This window comes from Simochromis diagramma, unplaced genomic scaffold (genome assembly GCF_900408965.1).
Source record: "Simochromis diagramma unplaced genomic scaffold, fSimDia1.1 OVJJ01000304.1, whole genome shotgun sequence".
NCBI classification, from domain to species: Eukaryota; Metazoa; Chordata; class Actinopteri; order Cichliformes; family Cichlidae; genus Simochromis; species Simochromis diagramma.
In genome coordinates, this window is record NW_024387030.1 from 13552742 (window position 1) to 13578233 (window position 25492).

The window sequence follows — 25492 nt, forward strand, 5'->3', positions numbered from 1 at the left end:
GTGGCACGCTTTGGGCCCGCTTAGTAACAACTGAGCATCGTTTGAATGCCAAGGTATACCTAACAAAGTGGTCAATGTGTGTAAAGTGTAAGTGTCCTATTATTTAGCTATTTGGAACCTAAGAAAACCTCATTACTTTTACTGTATTTCATCTTGGTTGCAAATAAAACATTGAATATAATGTGTTAATTTTTCAAATATCACCTCCATTATCTCACACTAACTTCATTACTTTTGCAGATGTGTATAGATCCTACTCTTTCTGTGGCCTTGGGAGACAAGCCCCCTCCTCTTTATATATGTGAAGAGTGCAGCCAGAGGATAGCAGGGTACGCATCTGTTTCACCTCTTTCCTCCACCCCTCAATCCTCCCCCTCCTTGAGTGGGATGCTATTGCAAACAAACATCACCTACCGCCTCCCTCATTATTCCTCTTTGTAACCCAGGGGAAACACATTGGCATGGTTACATAATTCCCTTGTGCCAATAATGAGATCATCATTACAAAAAAGCACATCCACTTGTCTCTCTTGTTTTTTTTTAGCGCAGAGACTATTATAATAAAATTGGCTTTTCAGGGGGGTTTTTTGTTATTGAGAAGATATTTTTGTGTTGCAGCTCTGTAAGGAAGCTGATACCGATGTGTATACACCAGTTGGAATGACTATATTTATATCATACACATAAGTCATGCGTTGTTAAATAATTTCTTCGACCTTTCCAGAGATCACGCTGAATGGCTTGTTGATGTACTCCTGCCCCAAGGTGAGCATTTACAGTCAAAAAGGTGCTGAGTAAAGATAAGATACGTATGCACTCTACAATAAAACCTTTATTAGCTGCTATGCGTTGTGTTCCAAGCTGCCATATATTTTATATTGAGGTTCTAATTTCCATGAAAATATAACCAATTTTCAAGACATACGTATGTTGTTTGCAAACAGTTGTATTTCAGTTATGTTTATTTTTCTTGCAGCAGAGATATCTGCCATTTGTCAAAAGAAGGTAAGACATTTACACTGCAGCATAATGACATTAACGGTGCTGTGTACTCTCAGTCATTGCCATTACTTATTAACCTGACTTCCTCACAATAATAAAAGTCTCCACAGCAAACAATACACTGGTAAAACATAGAGGACTTCCCTGACCTGTAAAAACATGAACTTAGATACACTTTATTTGTGATCCATAGTTAGCTCATTTATTTGTGAATCTGAATCTCCCCTGAGGAGTCCATTCACTGAAGCAGCTCAGTAAAGACCTTTCAAAATAACCTGTTGGGGCCTGATCTTTGTTTGCTGTTGCTTCCTGCTTCCTGCTTGTTTCCTGGGAGACACTGGGAAAACTGAGTGCGTGATGATGATCTCAGGTATTCCCGTCAGGTCAGCAGCTGCCTCTCTTTGTCCTCTGAAACAGCTGGCCTCCACCATGGTTTGCCCAGCCGTTTATAAATCACCACCTCCCTTTTGGAGCAGCTTTTGTTCCAATCATTCTCCGAGATTTGTGCTAGCTCTTTCAGTGTTAGCTGAGACATATTACTCATAAATGAGGCATTACATGTCATTTTAAAATAGCTACTTTTGAGTACATAATGATATCTAAGAGCCGTGATGCGAGAACAACAGTATGAGTATTATCAGAGTAGCATTTTTTTGTTGTTCAAAGCAACATGGATGAATAAGAGCACTCACCATCCGAGGCCAGATATGTTAATTTGATAGGGAGCAATTCATGCCTCTAATGGCACAAGATTAGAGACTGATCAGATTAGGGTGGCTCTCTAGTGCCATGCTTTTTATTTTTAGAAACCTGAGACACCGCGGGGACACATAAAGACTTGTTCTATTGCTTTAGATGTGGACAGATCCTTGTATCTTCGGAGAGAGTGATATTCATTATCAGAGTTGCATTTGAGCCCTGAGAGATGTTTATTTTTAGACGATTGTCATCAGGCGTTATTGGAAGTGTTTTTTCTATTTTTCTATTATACAAGAATAGAAACAAACTGACTTCTCTTCCCTCTGCTCCCCCCCCTTGTTTCTTGGCTTCAAACTGCAGAACTGTAGCTCTCATGTTAGAAGGGCTGTGGTCACCTGCTTTTCAGCCGGCTGCTGCGGGCGCCATGGCAACCGGCCTGTCCGCTACTGCAAGCGTTGCCATGTCAACCACCATAGCAGCGAGGTGGGGGCTGCGGCGGAGACCCATCTGTACCAGACCTCGCCCCCTCCCATCAACACCCGTGAGTGCGGAGCGGAGGAGCTAGTGTGCACCGTGGAAGCCGTTATCAGGTACATGCACGGTGTTACAGAGCATATAGTTGTGACTCTGTGAAGCACACTTCAAGACAAATATAAAGACAACAATGCTGCCTCAGTTCAGATTAAACAAATAACAAAAACAAACGAAAAAAAGTGAGATTTTCTCCTCTGCTCTTTCTCCTTTGCTCTATCTCACATATGACCTTCTCTCTGTGCCCTCTCAAATCCCTCTCTTATCCTGTGTATACCTCCAGCCTCCTAAAAGAGGCAGAAATTCATGCAGAGCAGCGTGAGTTTGAGCTGAATCGGCGTCGTCAGATGGGCCTGTCTGCCTCCCACCACTCTCTGGACAACATCGAGTTTGATAACAAGGAGGACGACCAGCACGACCAGCGCCTTCTAAGTCAGTTTGGCATCTGGTTCCTGGTGCGTAATCACAGGGTGTCGCTGTATCTGTCAGTAACAGGGAGCGGGCAAAAACGTATGGCACATTGCCTCTCATCACTTCTCTTTTCAATTTCCGAGTTTCTTTGTTCACATCTGCAGGTAAGTCTGTGCACACCCAATGAGAACACGCCCACAGAGAGCCTGGCTCGGCTGGTCAGCATGGTCTTCCAGTGGTTTCACTCCACCGCCTACATGATGGACGACGAAGTCGGAAGCCTAGTGGAGAAGTTGAAGCCCCAGTTTGTCACAAAGTGGCTAAAGACAGTGTGTGAAGTGCGCTTTGATGTCATGGTCATGTGCCTGCTGCCCAAACCTGTAGAATTTGCAAGGGTAAGATATTACAGCGTCATCATAAGATCATAGGATTTTAATACCTTACATGAAGGAGAGTTTTCACTGAGGTGGTCTAAACTGGTCTATGCACATTTTTCTCAGGTGGGCGGTTACTGGGATAAGTCATGTAGCACAGTGACACAGCTGAAAGAGGGGCTGAACCGCATCCTGTGTCTAATACCTTACAACGTCATCAGTCAGCCACTGTGGGAGTGCTTTATGCCTGAGTGGCTGGAGGCCATCCGTACTGAGGTGCCCGACAACCAGCTCAAAGAGTTCCGGGAAGTGCTCAGGTATATCCATCTCCCTTAACTGTTCATGGCATATATTGCATACAGTGGGCAGAGATGATTGCAGTAAAATTGCAGCACAATAATAATAATAATAAAAAAACTTAAAATATTACAAGTTAGCATCAGTCATTGTGTAACACTATCAAAGGATCGCTATGTGGATGAATTTATATGGTACTGCTGTTATTCTATTCACAGCAAGATGTTTGATATTGAGCTGTGCCCACTTCCCTTCTCTATGGAGGAAATGTTTGGCTTCATCAGCTGCAGATTCTCTGGCTACCCCGCGTCTGTGCAAGAGCAGGCTCTGCTGTGGCTTCATGTAAGCATGCACACACAAACACACGAAAGCACACAGAAACACGCCGTCCTGTGTCAAGTTCTCATCCCGCCGTTCTATCCACGGTGAGTGTGAATTGCACAGGTTGTCGTAGAGTGCGAGAGTCTGGGCAGGGGCCCTGCTGAATATGGATCTGGGTCACAGAATGAGACGGATGGAGATAGGAGGGATTTTGCCTTTCATCCCATATGCACTCACAGCTTGCCGCCCTGTATACATGGATCAATTTCAAGTTTTCTCTCACAACTGTGATCAAGAGATTGCATTAATTTAGGTGGAGTAAATAGGTCACGTTCACAGCAAATACAGAAGTTGAGCTTCAGTTTAATGTTTTCTCGGCATGTGGTGTGATAAAGTCACACAGGCAGCAGTCTAATTTTCTGCCAGATACGGAGCTTTTATATTACTAGCCAAAGTTTTTAAGGTATTAACTGACACCGCCCAGTATTCCCAAAAAATAGACTAGAGTTATAAACCTGCATGCATTCAAAGTAACTATAATGCAGACATGTACAAGTGTATGGTTTTAAGGATGACAAAAAGTAATAACACTAAATCTATTTACTTTGTGAGAAGTATATTAACCTTGTGATGCCTTCTAACACTAACCCTATGTTTTGGAGAAAAGGAAAAAATCCTGTGTGTTAGTTGAATGGCTGTTTGTCTCCAGAACTATTTATAGAATTGATACCATAGGGTTCAGGTTACGGTTATCACCGACTGATTGGTTTATGATTTAGACCACACAAGTAGCAAGTATAAATAAATGATCCACATTTTTGTGTGTCTCGTTGGAGCTCAGGTGCTGTCGGAGCTGGACATCGTGGTGCCTCTTCAGCTGCTGATTGGGATGTTCTCCGATGGAGTGAACTCTTTGAAGGAACTGGCCAATCAGAGGAAGGCACGCGCGTCAGATCTGACTGGCAACACTGGAGCTCGCAGGGTGAGGAGGACCGCAATGCTAAAAATACTCCTAAGAATAAGACAAAAGACATCAATCCCCGTTTTCAGCCTTTTGTTGCCATTCATTTCAGTGGCTGTTGACAACAGCACAGATCAGAACACATCACCTCACTGTGCTCAGATCATCAGCTGAATAGCTATTATTAGGGCTTTGTCTGTCGATGTGTTTTTTGGATTAGGGGTGTACACGTTTCTATTCTTCTTGGTTCTATTTTCCACTGTTCATTTTGGAATAGACTGTATGTTACCATGGCAACCATCAATATCTAAATATAGCTCTCTTCAAGGGATTAATTGAATTTGGCTGTAATATAAATTTATGTTCAGAGACACCCACACATCCGCACAGATGGCTCCAGATTAAGTCGACATGCAGCTGATCCTGCTGTATTACTTCACGTTTAACTTTAGGAGATGTAAACATGCTTTGTGAGATTTGCTGTCATACCTTGCTTTTTGTCAGGATGGTGTTTGCTGTGCACAGCGAACACAGCTTGCTGTAGCGCTTGTTAAACAGAGAGCAGGTCAGGCTGCTGAGGGCAGCGTGTGCATGGAGCATGAGCTGGTGTGCCTGAGTTACGAGAAGATATATCATTTGTACTGTTAAAGAGAATACACTAGGAGTCAGTTTACAAGGTTTCATGATGCCATTGTGTATGAGACCGAGTGAACAGTCTGGCAGATTTTATATACTTGCGCGAGCTCGATTAGTGAATGGCTCCCAGTTGTGCAGATTAGGCATTAAAGTAGGAGAGTTGGAGCACCACACTCTGGCAGAAACACATAAACACACACACAGAGGGAGCTGACAACATTAGAAGTGACGAAGATGGACATAAACACAGAGACATCAGGAATGAGGAGAAGGCGTAGCTTCGAGCACGGCGTAATTGTTGCATAAAAGCCGCAAATGCTCAGTTTAGAATATTTTGACAGCTTTTTTTCAAATATTTGCAAGCATTGCCTTTCTATTACTTATAATAGATCTTTTATTTACACTTTTGTTTGTGGACCACATAATAAAATGTAACATAACATAATGAAAAAGGTATGTGATGCATATTGATATATACAAGTCTAACTGACATTTACAGCCTGGCAACGCTTTCTGTCTCATTTTAACGTGACCCTAACAGCTGAAGAGAAACACATATTTCAGTTTAATGACTATTCGCCTTTCTCACAGGTGAGTGTGGTGTCAGATCCAGGACGTCGAGGCCAGCACAACACTCTCAGCCCTTTTCCCAGCCCCTTCCGGAGCCCCTTCCGCAGCCCTCTTCGCTGCAGCCCTTTTAAAAACCTGGGTCATGCCGCTGGTCACTGCGCCCTGGACCTGGACTGTGATGACGATGACATGAACCTTGGCTGTTTCATTCTGATGTTTGACCTCATCTTAAAGCAGGTGACCACCTTCCTGATGAAAACCTATAATTGTGATTAAAGTTCTGTCTCTGATGCTTCTCTTTTGTGTGTCCTCATGTTATAAACCTTCTTATTGTACAGCCATTCTCACTTTATACAGTCTAGTTTAAGCGAGTCGCTCTTCTCAGTCATTCATGTAGAGAAAAATGACACATACACACTATACAATGATAATAATACCCACCGGTGGGATCTTGAGATTTGTGTGTCGTGCTCTAATTTTTGTTCCTCTATTTTTATGGTCGTCTCCCCCCCGCTGTCCCAGATGGAGCTCCAGGATGACGGTGTGATGCTGGGTCTAGACAGCAGCCTGGGGAAGGATATCGTGGGCATCATCAACAATGTCTTCCAGGCCCCGTGGGGTGGCTCACACACCTGCCAGAAGGATGAGAAGGCCCTAGAGTGCAACCTGTGCCAATCCAGCATCCTGTGCTACCAGCTGGGCTGTGAGCTCCTGGAGAGGCTGACCCCCCGGGAAGAGATACGCCTGGTGGTGAGACACACAGCATGCATTTTTATGCATCAACTTTGAATTAACCTTGTGCATTAGGCAGGCAGGGCTTTGGAATGAGTGCATGTAGCTCCACGTGTCCCAAACCACGGCGCCAAAAACAACACTGTGTCAAATTGTGCTACCTTTGTTTTGGAGTAAACACACAACATAAAGCATGCCTTTCACTCAGCTCCAACAAGTCTCATTCCTCCACAGGAGCCCACAGATTGTTTGGAGGAAACCTTGCTTACCCCTCCACCAGATTTCTCCATCGGGGTGGAGAATGAAAGCAAGGAAGGAGACAACCCGAGTGGCACGCACACCGACAACCCCAGCAGCCAATCTCCTGATCACGCAGGTGTGTATCGATCAGTTCTGCTTAAAACTTGTTGTTTAAATTAATAATACCTGCCAGATGAATACCAATCATCCTTTAAGGGTTAACTGGACTTTAACTTAACTGGATTTTGGACTTGATGTATATCTAAGCTAGTTGACGCTTGTGACTTTTGACTACTACTAATACAGTTTAGCAGTTTAACAGTTTGATACCAAATCTGAGAAAAAGTGATATACATGAAGCCATAGAAAATTTCAGAAACCCAGTGAGATATTGTGAGTATGCAGGAAGGCTTGGTAGATATTGTTCTTGATGGACAGAACAGGATGAGCTATTTCCTTGTTTTTTGCCACAGTACAGGCAAAATTAAAAGTTCAATTGTTTTTTCTCTTTCTTTCCAGCAATGAAGAATAACTCTGATAAGAAGTTCTCCTACCAGCAGCTCCCTGTGTCTTTGAAGCTCATATACACCATTCTGCAGGTGCTTGGTCTGAATAACTGCATATCAAATCAAAGACTAAAGGCATTCAAAAATGTTTCTTTCGATTTATTTGAGTGCATATGTGTTACACTGCGAGTCACACACGTCTTCTGCATTTTCAGGAAATGTCAAAGTTTGAGGAGCCTGATATTTTGTTCAACATGCTGAACTGCCTGAAGATCCTGTGTCTTCACGGAGAGTGTTTATACCTCGCCTGTAAGGATCACCCGCAGTTTCTGGCTTACATCCAGGAGAAGATGCTCATCCCTTGGTGTGTCCAGAGAACATGCAGAAAAAACACTGAACTCATGCATGCATTTGTTTACAGCTTTTAATTGTGCTAACTCCTTAAGTGACATTTGTGCTTCTGTCTCTTCTGTTTTCAGTCTGTGGTCGATGCTGAAATCAGAGTTTTGCCAGCTGGCTTCGTTGGCCGTGCCGCAGCTTCTCCACGCCCTGTCTTTGTCACACGGGGCAGACATCTTTTGGAATCTCATCAACACAAACTTCAACAGCAAAGACTGGAAAATACGATTTGAAGCCGGTGAGTCACAAAGTAACAGCGTTAAATTTCAGACTGCGTGTCTTCCTAGGATGGTCGCAGACAGTTTGCGGCTTCATGTGCAGATATGATCATCAAAAATGGATATCTTTGGCTTAATGGTTTGTCTTTGTGGTTGCGATTGTAAATGATGAGGATCGCCAGGAAGAGGAGAGGAGGATCTGCTTATATAATAGGCTTCCCAAACCACTGCCTGCCCACATCTCCCCTATGTGTTGCCATGGTTACCTTGGTACAGGCAGCAAAGAGGAATTGTGGGATTAATGAGGGTTTTTTTTCACATTGTGATTAGCAGAGAGGAGCTATTTGCTCTGTCCAAGTAGTGAACTGATGCATCACAATGTCAGCTTGCGATGCTGTTGATCTGTGTCATGACCAATGAGCACTTCTAATGTTATTATATCCATTTAGTAGGGTAGAAATATTGGTATAAATCTACACATGCATGTAATATATTCCTAAATGAAGTCAACTAGTGTTCTGACTCACTGCACGGTCCCACACTCGCCCACACCGACACCTAGCACTCAACACCACATTGGCTAAGAGCTCATGGGTATAAGAGTGCAGCGTCTATTTTTAGATTTTAATCTGAGGAATGATAAGTAAATCACTTTATTTATTGAAAGCATCGCCTTTGCTAAAAAAAAAAAGCATTTGGTTTTACCACCACATTGTGCGAAGACAAATATTTAGTAAAACATTAACTCATCTCAGTCATCTTCCTCTGTGACCTCTGGGCTGATTCTGTTTATTGAATCATGGAATTATATGAAGACATCTGGCAGCTCACTTGCTCCGTCTTTGTCTGCAGCAGTAATTCATTTCTTTCTCCATTCTCACGAAATCCTCTCAGTCGAGAAGGTAGCAGTGCTGTGTCGTTTCCTGGACATTGGTGCAGTGACAAAGAACCACTTACTGAAGTATGCCTTGGCTCACGCTTTCTGTTGCTTCCTGGCCTCTGTGGAGGATGTCAACCCTGCTGTGGCCACCAGGGCCAGGCTGCTACTGGACACAATCAAGAGGCCATCCCTTCAGGTACTTTGCTCTTGTTTTTAGCAACAAAATTTCTGTTTATTTGTCGCGTGAAGGATAAATAAATTAAGCATTCTCACTATAGTTTTGGTATTTATGTGTTGAAAGCTGTAAATTTTATTTATGGATTTTCTATGTAAAAGGATTGTACTTGTTGTGCATTTTTAGGGCTTATGCCTGTGTCTGGATTTCCAATTTGACACTGTGGTGAGAGATCGTCCCATTATTCTCAGTAAACTCCTACTCCTGCACTTTCTGAAGAAAGATATCCCCGCGCTTAGTTGGGAGTTTTTCGTCAACCGTTTTGAAACATTATCTCTGGAGGCTCAGCTGCACCTGGACTGCAACAAAGAGTTTCCCTTCCCTACTAGTATGTATCTGCCATGTCCCCATTCAGATGTTTTACACCTGTAAGAGAAGATTTACAACTTAACAGTGCTTCAAGTAAGCTTTGCAATCCTTGTTTCTTTGACAGCTATTACAGCTGTACGAACCAATGTAGCTAACCTCAGTGATACAGCAATGTGGAAGATACGACGGGCCCGTTTCGCGAGGAATCAGCAGAAGAGTGTGCGCTCCCTCCGTGACAGTGTAAAAGGAGGCACGGACGCCCAGTCTAAAAGAGCCTTTTCACTCCCTGAGTCACTGAGCAACCGACTACGTGAGTAGAAGACATCAGCTGTCAGGCTGTCAGTCTTATTTCTAACCTGTCTCAAAAAGTCTGTTGTTAAAAAGTGTTTGCAAATAGCATTTGAGACTTTTTTAAGTGCTTTGGCTCACATGCTATGACATAGAAGTCTATAAAAAAACAACTTTCTATTTGGAAAATGACCTGCCATTATAGATTCTGTCACAAAGTGACGATCATTGCCTTTTTAAAAAAAAAAAAGAATCCTTTTCTATTTGCAAATACTGTTTGACCAAGGTCCTGTTCCATTTTCCTAATGTTTCTCTCCTCACTTATATGTTCCCGACGCTCATTTCACTTAAATGTTTTATCTGTGGCTCTCCACAGAAGGCTGTCTGAGTTTCTGAGATACTCGTGCTGCCTTCAAACACAGGTTTATCTGGTTGATCCAAATGCCCTCAATCTTTATAACATTTGGATTTCACGCCCTTTAAATCAAAAGTATACGCGTCTCTTTGTGTGCGCATATGTGTTGGAAGATGATGAAGCTCAGACATGTGTCCTGTGCTACCTCCCATGTACGCTCTCCTAAATCTTGCTCTTCATATGTGGTTTTTAGCTCTAAGGCTTACGAGGCAAGAGCTCTCTGCCCCGACACTGGGAGATATGATAGAGAAAGTCCTGCCAGGTAAATAACATTCCAAGTCTTCATCATATTGGAGAAAAAGTACAGTAAGACTTTCATGAAAACTATGTTCAAATATTAAATATTTAGTATTATACAGTATTATTGAAAATTCTCAACACAACCCTCATTTCCTTGTATTTTGCTTCCAAGGACCTGGACGGTCAATAATTTTTTAAAGTGCTCTTGAGCAATAGTTCTCCGGGCTTTCTGAAGGTCTTTCAAACGTTTGCTCATTACCCTTGTACACGGCCATTTTTAGATGAATGTTTAGTTTTTTATATACAGTATGTTAAGCCACGTAACAATGATCTATGAATCATTCAAGCATAAAAAAGACATGATGAACTAGTGTTGTGTCTACACATAACCAACAAATTAGCAAAGAACCAATTTTAAATTCTATCTTTAGGCACTTTGTTACCTGTAGCCTGGTGCAAAAACACCTAATTTGTTCCTATTTCTTTAGTTTAAACAAGCAGAAAAGACTTGTTTAACTATGGGTAACTATGCCAAATTACACAAGAAGTGGATTTAGAATCAGTAGCAACGACTTATGGAGTGATGAATCCTTAACATGGTGAACATCTGTGGAGGAGGCTGGAGAGAGGTACAAGAGCCATCTGTAAAACATGGTGCCCTGTCATGGGTTGGGGTTCTATTTCAGCCAGTGGCGTTAGGGATCTTGTCAAAATTGATGGAATTATGAACACAGAAAAGTGTTGTCAGATTTGGATGCTCTGGAAAGCATCTGATTGGCAGCTTTATTTTCTGCATGGCAGTGATCCCAAAGATATTTGCAGTGATGTAAAAGCATACCTGCATAGAAAAAAAACACACAGTGGAACACATCCTGGACTTCAACATTATTGAAGTGTGGCATCATCTTGACAGAGAATGAAACAAAAGCCAGCCAACATCCAAAGAAGAGCTTTGAATGTCCTTCAAGAAGCCCGGAGAACTATTTGTGAAGACTACTTAAAACTTCCTTAAGAGAGTTTAGACTGTGGTGGAGAATAAAGGTGGTCATACCAAATATTGAATTTCAAGCTTGTTAGAGTTTGACAAACTTTATTTCCGTGTATATGACTTCACATATTTCAATAAGTCACTGCGCCTATTTTCTTTGCAAAATATAAAGAAATGAGCGGTGGCTGAAGAGTTTTGCACTTTATTGTACATAAAAAATAATGTTTGGTCTATAGTGGCAGTCATTGTTCTTTCATCCTACTTTCTGGGCTAAAGCAATCCTGACACGGAACGAAAAACTAGACAGTCTGTTGTGCGTTTACCCCATTTACATATTCCATGAACACATCGTAGTGATGTATGTATACAGCATGATAATGGCTCCAGCTCTCTTGGCAGAGAAATGGACAGGATGAGCTGACACCCCTCCACCTCTGTGTTGTTATCCTCCCTGCTACCGCACCCCTACCCCCTCCCCATCTTATCTCCCTGTCTGCAGCACGTTTTCTCCCGCACTTTAACCCTGACGCTTCAGCCCCTCTTGCAGGCCAGACCCCTTCTCCCGAGGACGACACCATCATCAGAGACCTGCTCCCTGAGAACGCTGGCGTCGATCACCAGACGGTTCACCAGCTGATCATGGTCCTCATGAAATTTATGGCCAAAGACCAAAGCAGTGCTGAGGCAGATATTGGTAGTGCCAAGGCTTTCAACACAGTGAAGCGTCATCTGTATGTGCTGCTGGGGTATGATCAACAGGAAGGCTGTTTCATGATTGCACCTCAGAAGATGCGCACCTCCACCTGCTTCAACGCCTTCATCGCTGGCATTGCACAAGTAACTGAAATATAATCAAATGTTTGCACCTGCATATTAGGCTTATTGCGAAAGAGTACCTGAACGTCGCAACTGCCAGTGAATTTAACTTATTTGCTCACAGGTACTGGACTACAATATCGGTTTGGGAAAGCAGCTGCTCCCTCTTGTGGTCCAGGTGTTGAAGTACTGCACGTGTCCCCAGCTGAGGCACTATTTTCAGCAGCCTCCTCGTTGCTCCCTGTGGGCCCTTAAACCACACATTCGGCAGATGTGGCTCAAAGCACTTCTTGTTATCCTTTACAAGGTACTTAATATTTTTTATTGCATGAATAACTGTACATTGAGTCTGCTACATAATGCCACCTAACCTCTAAGATATTTCTTTTTATGTTTTCGTGACACATTTTCTTCAATCTTTTGTACAAAATGAGCTTACATTGTTTTTATGCACCATAGTACCCTTACAGAGATATGGATGGCAGTAAAGTGGTCCTCCATTTGATCCACATCACCATCAACACACTGAATGCACAGTATCACAGCTGTCGCCCCCATGCTACAGCAGGACCACTCTACAGTGACAACTCCAACATAAGCCGCTATAGCGAGAAAGAAAAAGGTGGGAAAAGTAGCAAATGCGTTGTCTGTATCAGCAGTAGATGATGATGATGATTAGAATATGATAATATGATATATGTCATAGATCGTTATGCTAGAATAGGAGGGAAAAGACATTGTTCAGTCAGGCAGATTATGACTTTTTAATGCTACATTAATGCAGCGCTCAAGTACATTTCACATATTTGTTCTCCACATTAGAAGAGGACAGTGTATTTGATGAGTCAGACGTCCATGACACGCCGACTGGTGCTGCTAACAAGGAGTCACAGACCTTCTTTGCTCGCCTGAAGAGAATTGGTGGCAGCAAGTCTGTGAAATACCAGCCGGTAGAGCTGAATGCCAAGAGAAGTAAGAGGCAGAGGCTTTCAATGTCAAGTGCGCTCTATATTAAGCAAATTGATTCAGTCTTTATCATACAATAATATTTTTTTGTGATTCGGTCTCATTTTCTTTCCTTGCATCAGGTGAAATTGAGCTGTCAGAGTACCGTGAAGCTAGCGCCCTTCAGGATAGCATCCTGCACTGTGTGCGGGAGGAGAGCACCAGGAGAAAGAGGCTACAGGCAATCCACAAGCAGAAGTCTTTGGATATTTCCAACACGGATTCCATTCTATTCAGTTTGGACGAACATCGGCGCAAGTCCTGCATTGATCGTTGCGACATGCAGGTGCCCCCTGTAGTCCTGCCCCCATCCTCTACTACTCCCCACAACAGGTATCATGGGATAGGATCCTCTGATGGCTCTTCAGTTCGGGTTGATCCCGTGGACCGACGGGGCTCTCGAGGCGGCCAGTCTGACATCTCCAAGCCCGTCATACCAGAGGTCCGGCTCAGCTGCATGGAGACTTTTGATGACAAAACAGATCAGGGCTCTTTAGAGGGATCAGCTCAGGGAAAGGACGATCAAGACCTGATTGACCTCTCCTCTGACTGCACCTCAATTCCAGAAAAGCATTCGCTGCTCTCCATGTCTGACAGCGACTCCTTGGTCTTTGAACCGCTACCACCTCTGAGGATTGTGGAAAGTGATGAGGAGTTTGATCTTAACACCATCATAGGCTCCAAGTTTAGTGGGAGTCCAAAAGTCTCAGCTTCTCCTGCAAGCAGCAACACTTTGCGACTGTCCCCCGTTGTTCAGGTGAGTGTGGAGGACTGCTCCACTGACAAAAAGACCCCAGAGCTTGTGGTGGGAGAGAGGTGCTCACAGCAGAAATTTGAAGGAAAGGAGCCTATCCGTGTGCCTCGCAGCACCTCTCTGGAGCTCCCTGACCGATCAGAGAACATCTCCCATGAAAGCCCCATGACCTTAAAGCAGAAGAGAGACCTGCTGAGAAAGTCCCCACATGTCCCTGTCACCTCGCTAGATGACACATGTGCGACCCCGGAAGAAATCAGGACTCTTATAGGACCCAGCACCAGTCCCTCTGGCAGGACTATCTTCCTTGACATCCCCGAAGACAAAGCGGAGCCGCCTTCCTCACCAGAGAAGAGCAAGAGCAACAGCAATGACGAAGAAGAAGGGGATGGAGACGATGAAGAGGAGGACGATATGGGCGACGAAGCAGACAGCGACCCCAAACCTGACAACGCAGATGAGAACGACGAAGCTGAGTTTAAAATCCAGATTGTTCCCCGACAGCGTAAACAGAGGAAGATAGCTGTGAGCGCCATCCAGAGGGAATACCTGGACATCTCGTTCAACACGTTCGACAAGCTGGGTGCTGAGCAGACCGCAGAAACAGGTAAAGAGAAAGGACACGTGAACAAAAACCAGAGCGTGCTGTTGTTGATTTCAAAAATGTCTTTTAAGAAAATCTTGTAAAATCTTATTTATTACTTTTTGTACAAGTCTGGTCAAAAGTGAATATTTTAAGAGATCAAACTATTGTAGAATAATTCCAGCTAAACTTAAAGCACTGTAGCTGATTTACTACACATAAGTTCTACTTTAAGCCAGAAAAAGACAATCCTGAGGTGTTGTCACAGTTTATTTATATTCGGCTGACTCACATCAGCTGTTTCTTAGTGACGTAAGCCTACAGAGATGCTGCCTAAACCAGCCATTTATAAATTAGCTTTGTACATTGCTCTACTTACAACTTTTAACTCTGAATATTATTCATTTATTATTTTATCTCGTTAGTTCCTTATTGTTGTTTTAAAAAAATCAATTTTCTTGCATTTCTTTTATTATGAAATGCTTATTTTGTCATCAGAGCGAAATGATCATCACTCATTACCAGAAATACTAACCACTCTTGCCATGCATTGCCCCTTTTCATGTTTTTGTGTGTGTGTGTGTGTGTGTGTACTTTTCCAATTATACAATGAGGTTTTAATGTAAAAGTAAAAGACTGAATCAGATTTTTATTGCACTTTAATTGCCCACATGGCACCAAATCATGCCTCTATTGAGATTATGTAACAACATGCTAAACTTCATATAACATTTTTTCTCTTAAATTATCACTTAAAAATGTTAGACATCTATGTATTGTTTTACTGATTATTGTTGGAAGGCTTCTGGTATATATTCTGATGCCTTGCAGATCACAAAGTTATGTCTACCCTGGAAAAGCCACGAGAATCTGCCTCAGCACCAACACTGGAAGCTGCTATACCTGAAACAAGTCATCGCTCTTCAGTGTCAAGTAGGAGCCAAAAACTCACTACATCATCTCCTCACCGACTTCAGTTAAATTGTTTTTTGTGTATTACTAGTGTGATGTCTAATATACCATAACCTATTATTTATATGTTTGTCGCTGATTCACTTTTTACAATTTTGTAATGGAGCTTGAGATATTAAATTAACATCACATAATATACATTTTTAACAACACAGGAAAAAATACCAATATGTAATGTTTTAAGCTTTAATTTATAACTAGTGCAACTTGAATCTGTTATAATAATGGTTTAGTTAATCAGGACTAGGGCTAAATGACCTAAAGTCTAACCCTTATTGGTTAGACTGAAATGAGTTATACTGACAGTTAAAACCAGGTACTGTTTTCTTGTCTTTCTCTGACCTCTAGCTCAGTACCGGCAGGTGAAACGAGGCTCTCTGGGAGCTTTAACCATGAGCCAGCTTATGAAGAGACAGCTGGAGCATCAGTCCAGCGCACCACACAACATCTGCACCTGGGAGACGGGTCAGTCACTGTGGACATTTTTCAGTTATAACCTTTTGAGGAGACAGTGACATAATAACACATGCAAGAACACCAGACACCCACCAGAGTTAACTGAAATTAAAAGAAGAGGATAGTAAAACACCTCCTAATAGATGGTGATGTTTTTATATGTTTTTATAGCCATTACACTGGAAACTGACTATAAAATGTGATTCATCAAATTTACATCTTTTTTATTTAACTAATAAACTAACTAGTTATATTATTTTAGGAATGATGTAAGAGGAATGATGATGCAAGAGGGCTTTTAAATTACAATAAAAGCCCTCTTATGTACATGCCCTATTACAGGCAGTATTAGTACCCTCATTTGAAAATCTCTGTTTGAGCTAATCTGAATATATTTTCATTTAAATAAATACACTGAATCTAAACTTCAATCAAATTTCTTGTGTGCTACAAGGTGAAAAGGAAATGTTTTTTATGACTGATATTTTTCCATTGTAGGTCCTACGAAGACCAGTCTCCTCTCAGCACCGAGCACAGTCAGCATGTTCGTCCCTGCACCCGAGGAGTTCATTGACGAGCAGCCTACCACGATGTCTGACCGGTGAATCGATCACTTAGTAGCTATATCTATCAAGCTGTATTAAAGTCAAACTATTATTGATTTATTGGAGAATTGCAAATCTATTTGTACTGGTGCCAACAACAATAAAACCAGAAACTAACTTTTAGCCCGAGTGCTCGAGATCCTGTGACAGCAGAGATCACATTGTCTTTACATTATGTCCATGTGGTATAACTGCTATTTCAGGGTAAATGCTGCCACTAATTAACAGTAATGAACTAAAAGAGAACTGAAAAGGATTCAGAATGTCAGATTTTGTAGGAGCTTTGGAAAAATTCCTAAAATATTCCCATCAAAATTCCCTACAGAGCTAATTTTTGCAGCTTTTTATTTTAACTTGTTGAATTGGAATTATGCATCAGAGCTGGTCTCCGTCACGCCCTGGAGTTAAAAAGCAAAAGTTAAAAAGGGTGTCTGGAAAGAAGTGTTCTACACATTGCTTGTTGGCTTTGCAAGTGACGAAGCAGCAGCTGCAATCAGCCGATAGAAAGAAACAGCCGCACCCCTGTGTGGAAGCACTGGCTTTAACCTCATCACATCATTCACATTAAGAACCTGCAGTCCACCAGGCTGTAAAACACATTACAGAACTGAGTCATTCTCACATATTTATCGGTTCTTAAACCTTCTGCTGTTGATCTCAGTAAATGTAACAGGGTGGCTCCTTCCCTGTCTGGATATTTAAAGATGTTGGTAAAAGAGTAACAATGTTTTGAAGATGACTTTGCAGGAAAGCAGAAAAGTGCGTCTAAGCCATTTCCTTAGGGAAAAAGGTTTTTCCCTAAGTTTTGATAATTCTCTCTTCAAACATTTTGACATTATTTCATATTGAAGTTGAATGGCTCAGCTGGCCAAACAGCACTAAGTGGAAGTAGGAATTTATTCTTTTAATTTCTTTTTAAGTTTAATTTAAAAAAGTAAATTATTATTGTATTATTGTAAACACTGTGGTTACATTTTTAAGGACTGAACTTTCAATTCAATTCAATTTATATGGTGTCAATTTACAACAACAGTCGCCTCAAGGCGCATTATATCGTAAGTTAGACCCTACAACTCGATTAGTTAAAGTTAATAAATGTGACACTTAAAGAATAAATATTCTAACAGGCTTCAGATGATTATATAGGATTGGAGGTGTTGAGGGCTGCTGTTACAGTGGTGCGTGCTCACATTAAACATGGTCAAAGTTTTATATAATGACTAGGTACAAAATAGCCAAAAGCTTAGGGCTCAGACTGCTCAAAGCACTCAATTTCACCCAGTTTTTTTTCTATCCTGATTTCAGAGAGAAGAGATATTCCTAATATGGTCATCCAATGCACACAGCTCTGGCTGTGAGCACTGATCAAGCAGTTTGTGAAGGGCAGCCAATCAGAAAAATGAGCTTAAAGAGAGGCGAGTTAAAACTGCTTGTTGCAGACTGTGGATGATTGAAGGGGCTGCGACAGACCGAGTACTGAACTTTAGATAGTGCAAAGCTTTTCTAATGGAGTCGGAAAAAAAACCTGAATCTTAAAATGAGCAAAATAGATTTGCTTTTATGCTAAATCTAGCCTGGTGTATTTCCGTGTGATGTCTCAGGTGCCGGGACTGTGCAGCTGTTCTGGAAGAATATGATGAGGAGACTCTCAGCCTCGCTGTGGTGGTTCTTTCCATGTTCATTCACCTCAGCCCGGATTTGGCTGCCCCTATGCTTCTTGACATCATGCAGTCTGTGGGCAGGTACAACAGCTCCAGTAACCATCCCTGCAATCTCCATCCACACAGCACTTCACCGTTAAATGAAGTTTCATAACTCACTCTTAGAGCTCATGCATAATTCATCTCTGAGTCCTAATCCGCTGCTTTGACTTCTCTCAGGTTGGCATCCAGTGGCAATTTTTCTGGACAAGCTGAGAGGTATGAGACATAAAAGCCATAACACCAATGTGTGCAGATGTTCACTGTGCTTATAGATGACTTTAATAGTATATGTCAAGTGTGACTGCCCTTCTAACACAGCCATTCTCCCTGTGATGTCCTGCAGTATGTTGATCCCAGGGAATGTAGCAGGTGTAGCCAAGCAGTTCCTGCGCTGTATGTTTCACCAGCTGGCTCCTAACGGCATCTTGCCCCAGCTCTTCCAGAGCAACATAAAAGGTCTGTTTAAAAACCTGAAAATTCAGCTTGAACTTGTCATAGAAAAGAAACTTAGCTTCACACTTCATTGTAATGTAGCTACTTTTAAACATTCAATCTAACATCATAAGTTCCCATTGTACAAACTGCTCCCTTCTTTTTCTTTTAACAGATGGAAGTTTTCTGAGAACGCTTGCATCCTCGCTGATAGATTTCAATGAGCTCAGTTCTGTTGCTGCTCTCAACATGCTCCTCGAGGTGGGATTTTTTTCTTCATGTTGATGTGTTGAGTCATTCAACCAGCAGGAGGAGCTCTTGTCAAAGCAAAAGATTTGATGTCGCCAGCTTCATGTGCAGCGTAGGCCCATCTTAAACATCACATCATCTGGGCATTTCAGGAAACCTGCTTTGATCTGCACTCCTCTGCTAGTTTATTGTACTGATATCTAAATAAAAATGGGCAAGATAAGAGCCTACTGATGCATCTGTACTTCAGTGTCCTAAATCCACTGCTCTCATCATGAGCATTGTGACTGATCAGGAGTGAAATGATGGAAATATCTTCACTTATAGAATGTCATTATATAACCCCTTTTTATGGTTTATGCCTCCCTGCCTCCCAGGGCTTGAACAACAAAAAGAGTCTTCCAGCAGGGGGCACAATGCTGCACTGCCTGGACAACATTGCCACCTTCATGGAGGCACTCCCCATGGACTCTCCCAGCAACCTGTGGACAACCATCTGCAACCAGTTCCAGACCTTCCTCACAAAACTGCCCTCTGTGCTTCCTCTGAAGGTAGATATCAACTCGTCCGAGTACTTAGTCATGGTCTTATGTGATTACTGTCGGAGGAAAACGCATCCAGCGGTGCACTCGTTGGGTTCAAAAGGACAGAGTCTTAAAACTGTAATTGATTTGACTCTGACACTTTTACCTTGGAGGTCAAATTAGTGTGCAATCATTTGCAACCCTCACAAGCACAGGGGAGAGGTCAACTTATTTTGCAATGTGTGTCTCATTAGTGTCCTATGGATTCCAGTTTAAGGATTATCATTTGCCTGCTGAAAATCCCAACAACAAATGCAACTCGGGTAAGTTCAAAGCAGGACGTCAGTGTCTCCTCTTTCTGCCCTTTAATAACTAACCTATTTCTACGTTTCTTCCATCACACAGAGTCTCCTGGAGCCCTTTTCCAAGCTGCTGAGCTTCGTCATCCAGTATGGAACATTCGGTCTCTCCTACCTTGTGGAGCTCTGTGGACTTTGTTACAAAGCCTTCAATAAGGTACTTTTGTGTGTCTGCAGCTTGTAAGAAGTCTTGAAAGAGTTAAACCCTTCAAACTAATCTGCAGTTTGCTGCTCTCTCACTCATCACTTTTTTTGGTGCTACACCTACTTCCCCGACACTCCAGTCAGCCTGAAATGTGGCCGTGTGTCACAGATGATTAAGTAGGCAATCAGCCAGTATTGATTAACATGATTAGTAGGCGTGCTAGGACCGAGGATGTATGGTGTGTTTCTCCGTGGCTGCCTCAGACGGCGATGGAGCCAGGGCTGTCTGCACTGTTCGGACAGATGAATCCTCAGTCCTCCACCACTGTCAGCACAGCGTGGTTTATGCCTCTTGTGGTATTGATTTTTTTTTACAGCCGCTTTAATTCCTGACCTTATAATATCCTCATTTCAAAACTCAGAGTTGCTGTGAATGATTGCTTTTGGATCTTTACCCTCTGCCGTTTTTTTTTTTAATGGTAAGGTGAGGTGTCAGGGAAGAGCCGATTTTCAATAATTTGTTTCAACTCGGTTCAGTTTTGGAGGTCAGGTGTTAAGGACACACATTAGAGCTCTCTGGACCTACTAAAGTTGGTCACATCATGCATCACTTGTCACCTCTGCATCGCCCTGTATGATGAGGAGCCTTGTGGCTTAAGAACGGCCTTTTAATTTGCTATTTTCCAAACTTACATGCTCCATTAAGTTTTAATCACCAGAGTGCTGCATCCAGGTACGTGCATTAGCAAGCCACGCAGTGAGAACTGTCAGCTCTGCATTGTGCATGAGCAGAAGATCATGTGCTTGCTCCTAACATAAGCAAACATGACTACAAAAAGAAAGCGAGAGACAAACTGGAAGTCAGAAGATGACAGTGTGGTTTGTAAACAGGCAGCTGGGCTTTGTGTGGAAGGGATGAACAAAGAGAGCAGCCTGTCCTCCGGGAGGGAGAAGGCTGCCTGACAGCCTCATCTGAGCTGCCTGGGACTCTGGGAGGAGAGATCTGGACTGGCCTAAATCTACTCCTCGGCTTTCACTATTCTCCGTCTCCCCGGCTTTCCTCCCTCCCCTCTCGCTGCCTGTCCTTCCCCCTCTATTCAAGCTACAGAGTTTATGCTCTCCTCGCAGCATGAGTAAGGCAGAGTGATAATAGAAAAACGCAGTCTTGCTGCATCAGTACATTTACTACACTCTCTATCTTCTCGCATCCAGGAGAGAGATAAGTTCTACATGTCCCGCATTGTGGTGTTAGAGCTCCTGCAGGCTCTCAAGTTCAAGTCTCCTCTGCCTGACACAAACTTGTTACTTCTGGTTCAGGTAAAAAAACAAAAATCTCTCTTATCCATCTCGGTTTACGAGAGCCAGAAAATCACAGCAATTCAATCTGACTGCAATTCTATAACTCCATGTGGATTTTGCCAGTTTGTTTGTGCAGATATCGGCACACGGCTAGCGGAATCCACCATCATCCAAAAGCACATGATCTCAACGCTGCCGGGGGTGAGACTTAAATCGCTGTGTGCTACACTGTCTTATTAAAATCAGGCTCATAAAACAGCAGGAAATATAGACAGGCTCCACTGTGATTCCTCCTAAAGGATAAACTGCTGTTTCTCTCTACAGTGCACGACGGCAGCAATGGAATGCATGCGGCAATATATAAGTGAGCTCTTGGACTTTATTGCAGATATGCACACACTAACCAAACTTAAAGTAAGTCTTCTGTGTGTGAGTTTACAATTTGGACATGTCTCATGTGGAGAGTTTTGTTTTTCATCCTTATCTTCTCTTCACTCCAAATCTGCTCTTCAGAGCCATATGAAGGCTTGTTGTCAGCCACTGCACGAGGACACCTTTGGGGGCAACCTGAAAGTGGGCTTGGCACAAGTCGCAGCCATGGAGATCAGCAAAGGCAATCACCGCGATAACAAAGCTGTTGTGCGTTATCTTCCCTGGCTTTATCATCCGCCATCCACCATGCAACAAGGGTAAAAATGATGAGACTAAGACTGACTGACTTAATAAGAAAAATGAAAGGTGAAAGAAGAAATGCACACTGTGTTGTTAATTGATTTGTTGAACTCATTTTCATTTTTTTCTTTCTCTCTAGGCCAAAAGAATTCATTGAGTGCGTGTCCCACATTCGTCAGCTGTCCTGGCTTCTTTTGGGCTCCCTGACGCACTGTGCCCTGCACCAGGGCTCCACCTCCTGCATGCCCATCCCTCTCGACGCTGGCTCCCACATTGCAGACCATCTTATCGTCATCCTGATTGGCTTCCCAGAACAGTCGAAGGTCTGGCAGACACAAATCTCTTCAAATGATCACACTCAGATTTTTCCAGATGCGATTTGTGGCAACCACAATGGCCTTGTCAGTTTTGGTCTCGGTCCTTATCCTCAGACGTCGGTGCTGCACATGTGCTCCCTGTTCCACGCCTTCATGTTCGCCCAGCTGTGGACCATCTACTGCGAGCAGGCAGCCGCCGCTCCCTCCCTGCAGAACCAGAACCAGACAGAGTTTTCTTCCAGCGCCATCCTCACGGGCCTCGAGTTCTGGAGTCGGGTTACACCCAGCATCCTGCAGCTTATGGCCCACAATAAAGTTGTAAGTGCTGCGCGGTATCCTTTGCAAACATCCGTCTGAGACAGTCAGGACTGTCGCTGTGGAAGAATGGTGATTTTCTTCTTTTAATATTATGAGTAAACAGTAAATATGTTACATAAAATTAAGTCTATTTCATATTTGTCTCTCAGATGGTAGAGATGGTGTGTCTTCATGTCATTAGTTTAATGGAGGCCCTGCAGGAATGCAACTCAACCATCTTTGTCAAGGTTTGCTATAAGTCCAGTGTCCTTCCATGCAGACAGTGCTGTATATTCTCTCTGTAACATGCAGAATAATGCTTATTTATTCATCTCCATTTCTTTTTTCAGTTAATTCCTATGTGGCTACCCATGATTCAGTCAAATCTTAAGGTAAGTGGTTTTAAAAGGTGTTAATCATACAGATTAATGATAATTACTATTGATGATTTCAAACTGAAACACTATCATCTCTTCTTTTCGTCGTAAGCATCTGTCTGCAGGGCTGCAGTTGCGTCTTCAGGCCATCCAGAATAGGGTGAACCACCAGTGTCTGCAGGGCCAGATGTCCGGAGCCCCTCCGTTCGCCCTGCGCAAATGGCTGCAGTGCACCCAGTTCAAGATGGCTCAAGTAGAGATCCAGTCGTCTGAGGCTGCTTCACAGTTTTACCCCATGTGACCTGTTCTGTGGTCAGCTCTGCCTCACTTGGGTCCCTAGGCCTGCATGCATCTGCTCTGGCTGAAAGTGACTTTAAAAAAAAAAAAAGGACTCTTATATAAAGTGATGCTGTGTGGGATTCGTTTGAAATGAATCATTTTTCAGAACCTTTAGTATATGTACAGTAAATCTATGCTATTTTAAAGTACTAACACTGGAGTTGGACTGTGTAGAAGAACTGTGTTCGGTGCCCAATCTGTTGCATTTAACAGAATTGAAGAGTCAGACGACTGTAGAGGATTTCCACAGACCCATGTTAGTAATAGCAAGGGCCTGAAACCAAATGCTTGTTTAATCATAGATATGTTCACTCTGACATTCATAACCTATCACTTTTTAAGTTGCTTGGTTGCAAGCCGAATAATAAAAGTACAAGTTTTTCTAAACATCGAGACGCTTTGACATTTCAAATGAATTGCTGAGCCTTTAAAAATTCAAATATGACATTTTCTGCCCTTTGATGTCCTGACTGATGGGGAAAATGCCCAGCTTACCATAATGTGGACGGCGGAGAGATAAAATCAGCTCTGCTGGCTACTCCTCTGAGCGAAAAAAAACCTCAGGTGTCTACGGGAAAACGACATGACATGCATTACCCAGCTCCCAGCTAAGATCCTTGTCAGGCTGTCAGTCATGCTGCCTTTTGCCATCACAGCTCAGATCGATCAGAGGCCAATCCGAGTTGCGGCAGCAGCTTTGTAACTCGATAACGTGGAGCCAGACATTGGAGGTAAACAAGACTATTTCGGTTTGCTCCCCCCTCACCCCCAAAGTGGAAAGACACCCCGCCGCCTCCTACTCCAGCCCTCCCTTCATTGGCAGCAGCGAAACAGATAGGCCCATGCATATACCAAGCAAACACAATTACCTTTGGCCTAATGTGGTTTGTTGTGATTAAGGATTTTTGTGAGGTCTAACTGTATTACCATGAAGCTCTTGTCTGAGAATAACAGATGACATGACAGCAGGCCCTGAAAACCGAACAGCACATTAATCTTTGTTTTGATCTTTTCTGCTGCAAGGATTTCATTATCAGGATTTAGCATGAATTAGATCTGCTGATATAGATGTATTCTGCGAGGAAAAATTAGCTTATCGGACCAAAATAAGTCACATTTGATCTGCGCATAAATTCTTTAAAATATTACTTTTTAGTCGCAGCTGGTATTGAAAGACCCATGTTGAGAGGTGTCTGCCAAATGAGTCACTAGTATAATGATATCACACAATGTGACTAATGAACACGCACTTACACACACGCGCACACACTCCCCGGTGACCTCAAGCCAGCTGAATCAGGCTGCGGTGCCCCTTCTCATCAACCTCTAGCCATGGCTCATCAAAGAGGTCCTTTCCTGCTGCGCCTCTACGTGTGAGAGTGTGCATTAAAGTGATGTTAGCTACAGGTGTGTATGTGCGCATGTGTCCCTGCATGTGTGCGTGCGTTTAATCAAGTCCCCCTTGCTCTGGGGTTGCATCTGTCAGCCACTGCCACCGTTGTGATCGTTTGAACTCGCAGCCCTTTCTGAAAGAACCTTTCTCATTAGCAGCAGCTTATGTAATCAGTGTCCCACAGGTATCCAGCACTTTCCCCACCCCTGCTTGCCGCCTGCCTGCCTGCCTCCTGCAGGACCATATGGGAGCGCTGACCTGATGAGTAGGCAGCTGGAGGTGCTGAGGGTAATTAACACTGACCAAAGGACTGGCGGGCAGAGAGGGTGTGAGTGGGTCCTCAAAGACTGTGAAGGTCAGCTTTAAAAAAAGGACTGTGCAAGCTCTCTCACACAACCAATGCACCAGCACAATGCATCACCAGGTGTGTGCGCTGGTGACATCTCGTGATTAAAGAGCAGAGGTATAGAAGCAGCAGATAAAACTCAGCAGCACACTGGTAAAAACAAATGTTTGAAAAAAATAAAATCAGTGTTCCAGCACCTTATTGCTGTAAGGAAAGCCTCGAAAAACTTGTTGAGACGGTGACAATTCCCAGTACCCCCGCCTAGTGCTGTCACTTTGGTTTTATTACAGTGAAATCCACAGCGCCCTGGCTGGACAATGCATGAATGTTTAAATTGCTCTGCGTGTCCATTTGCATTACCGTCAAGTGGCACATCCAAAGCAGGGAAGGCAGAGAACTCGATGGACCCTCATTCACATTATAATTCATCAACATTCCTCTTGAGTGCTCTTGTACATCAGCCTGTACAGCACAGGTTTAGGCTCCCTTGTTTGTTTCACATCACGGTCTGGTGTGCAAATTAAAACAGAAATAGGAACATGTCTGCGCGACCTAGTGTAAGAATGCAGGCTCTGTAAGAGGTGTTTTGAATCCATTA

At 43.0% G+C, this 25492-nt stretch overlaps 1 protein-coding gene across 7 annotated transcripts in view; it reads left to right on the forward strand.

The window, feature by feature from the left end:
• Positions 1 to 23191, forward strand: part of LOC120739536 (protein unc-79 homolog) — a 32209-nt gene extending 9018 nt beyond the window's left edge. For 3 of the 7 annotated variants that reach the window (XM_040041310.1, XM_040041315.1, XM_040041316.1), the window contains 43 exons: positions 241 to 329; positions 725 to 765; positions 977 to 1005; positions 2062 to 2291; positions 2516 to 2687; positions 2808 to 3038; positions 3144 to 3334; positions 3533 to 3656; positions 4477 to 4617; positions 5824 to 6039; positions 6325 to 6552; positions 6769 to 6910; positions 7294 to 7373; positions 7496 to 7644; positions 7760 to 7917; positions 8792 to 8973; positions 9139 to 9340; positions 9446 to 9631; positions 10218 to 10286; positions 11752 to 12089; positions 12193 to 12375; positions 12528 to 12690; positions 12891 to 13040; positions 13157 to 14434; positions 15242 to 15343; positions 15731 to 15847; positions 16337 to 16439; positions 18045 to 18185; positions 18324 to 18362; positions 18490 to 18602; positions 18754 to 18839; positions 19205 to 19378; positions 19606 to 19674; positions 19757 to 19867; positions 21067 to 21171; positions 21277 to 21354; positions 21478 to 21567; positions 21667 to 21842; positions 21965 to 22148; positions 22257 to 22460; positions 22610 to 22687; positions 22790 to 22831; positions 22929 to 23191. In XM_040041310.1, the coding sequence (XP_039897244.1) occupies positions 241 to 329; positions 725 to 765; positions 977 to 1005; positions 2062 to 2291; positions 2516 to 2687; positions 2808 to 3038; positions 3144 to 3334; positions 3533 to 3656; positions 4477 to 4617; positions 5824 to 6039; positions 6325 to 6552; positions 6769 to 6910; positions 7294 to 7373; positions 7496 to 7644; positions 7760 to 7917; positions 8792 to 8973; positions 9139 to 9340; positions 9446 to 9631; positions 10218 to 10286; positions 11752 to 12089; positions 12193 to 12375; positions 12528 to 12690; positions 12891 to 13040; positions 13157 to 14434; positions 15242 to 15343; positions 15731 to 15847; positions 16337 to 16439; positions 18045 to 18185; positions 18324 to 18362; positions 18490 to 18602; positions 18754 to 18839; positions 19205 to 19378; positions 19606 to 19674; positions 19757 to 19867; positions 21067 to 21171; positions 21277 to 21354; positions 21478 to 21567; positions 21667 to 21842; positions 21965 to 22148; positions 22257 to 22460; positions 22610 to 22687; positions 22790 to 22831; positions 22929 to 23117 (7173 nt within the window). In that variant the 3' untranslated portion in view covers positions 23118 to 23191. The remainder of the gene's footprint in view (positions 1 to 240; positions 330 to 724; positions 766 to 976; positions 1006 to 2061; positions 2292 to 2515; positions 2688 to 2807; positions 3039 to 3143; positions 3335 to 3532; positions 3657 to 4476; positions 4618 to 5823; positions 6040 to 6324; positions 6553 to 6768; positions 6911 to 7293; positions 7374 to 7495; positions 7645 to 7759; positions 7918 to 8791; positions 8974 to 9138; positions 9341 to 9445; positions 9632 to 10217; positions 10287 to 11751; positions 12090 to 12192; positions 12376 to 12527; positions 12691 to 12890; positions 13041 to 13156; positions 14435 to 15241; positions 15344 to 15730; positions 15848 to 16336; positions 16440 to 18044; positions 18186 to 18323; positions 18363 to 18489; positions 18603 to 18753; positions 18840 to 19204; positions 19379 to 19605; positions 19675 to 19756; positions 19868 to 21066; positions 21172 to 21276; positions 21355 to 21477; positions 21568 to 21666; positions 21843 to 21964; positions 22149 to 22256; positions 22461 to 22609; positions 22688 to 22789; positions 22832 to 22928) is intronic. The other 4 variants (XM_040041311.1, XM_040041312.1, XM_040041313.1 and 1 more) reach the window with 4 other exon arrangements.
• The last annotated feature ends 2301 nt before the right edge of the window (positions 23192 to 25492 follow it).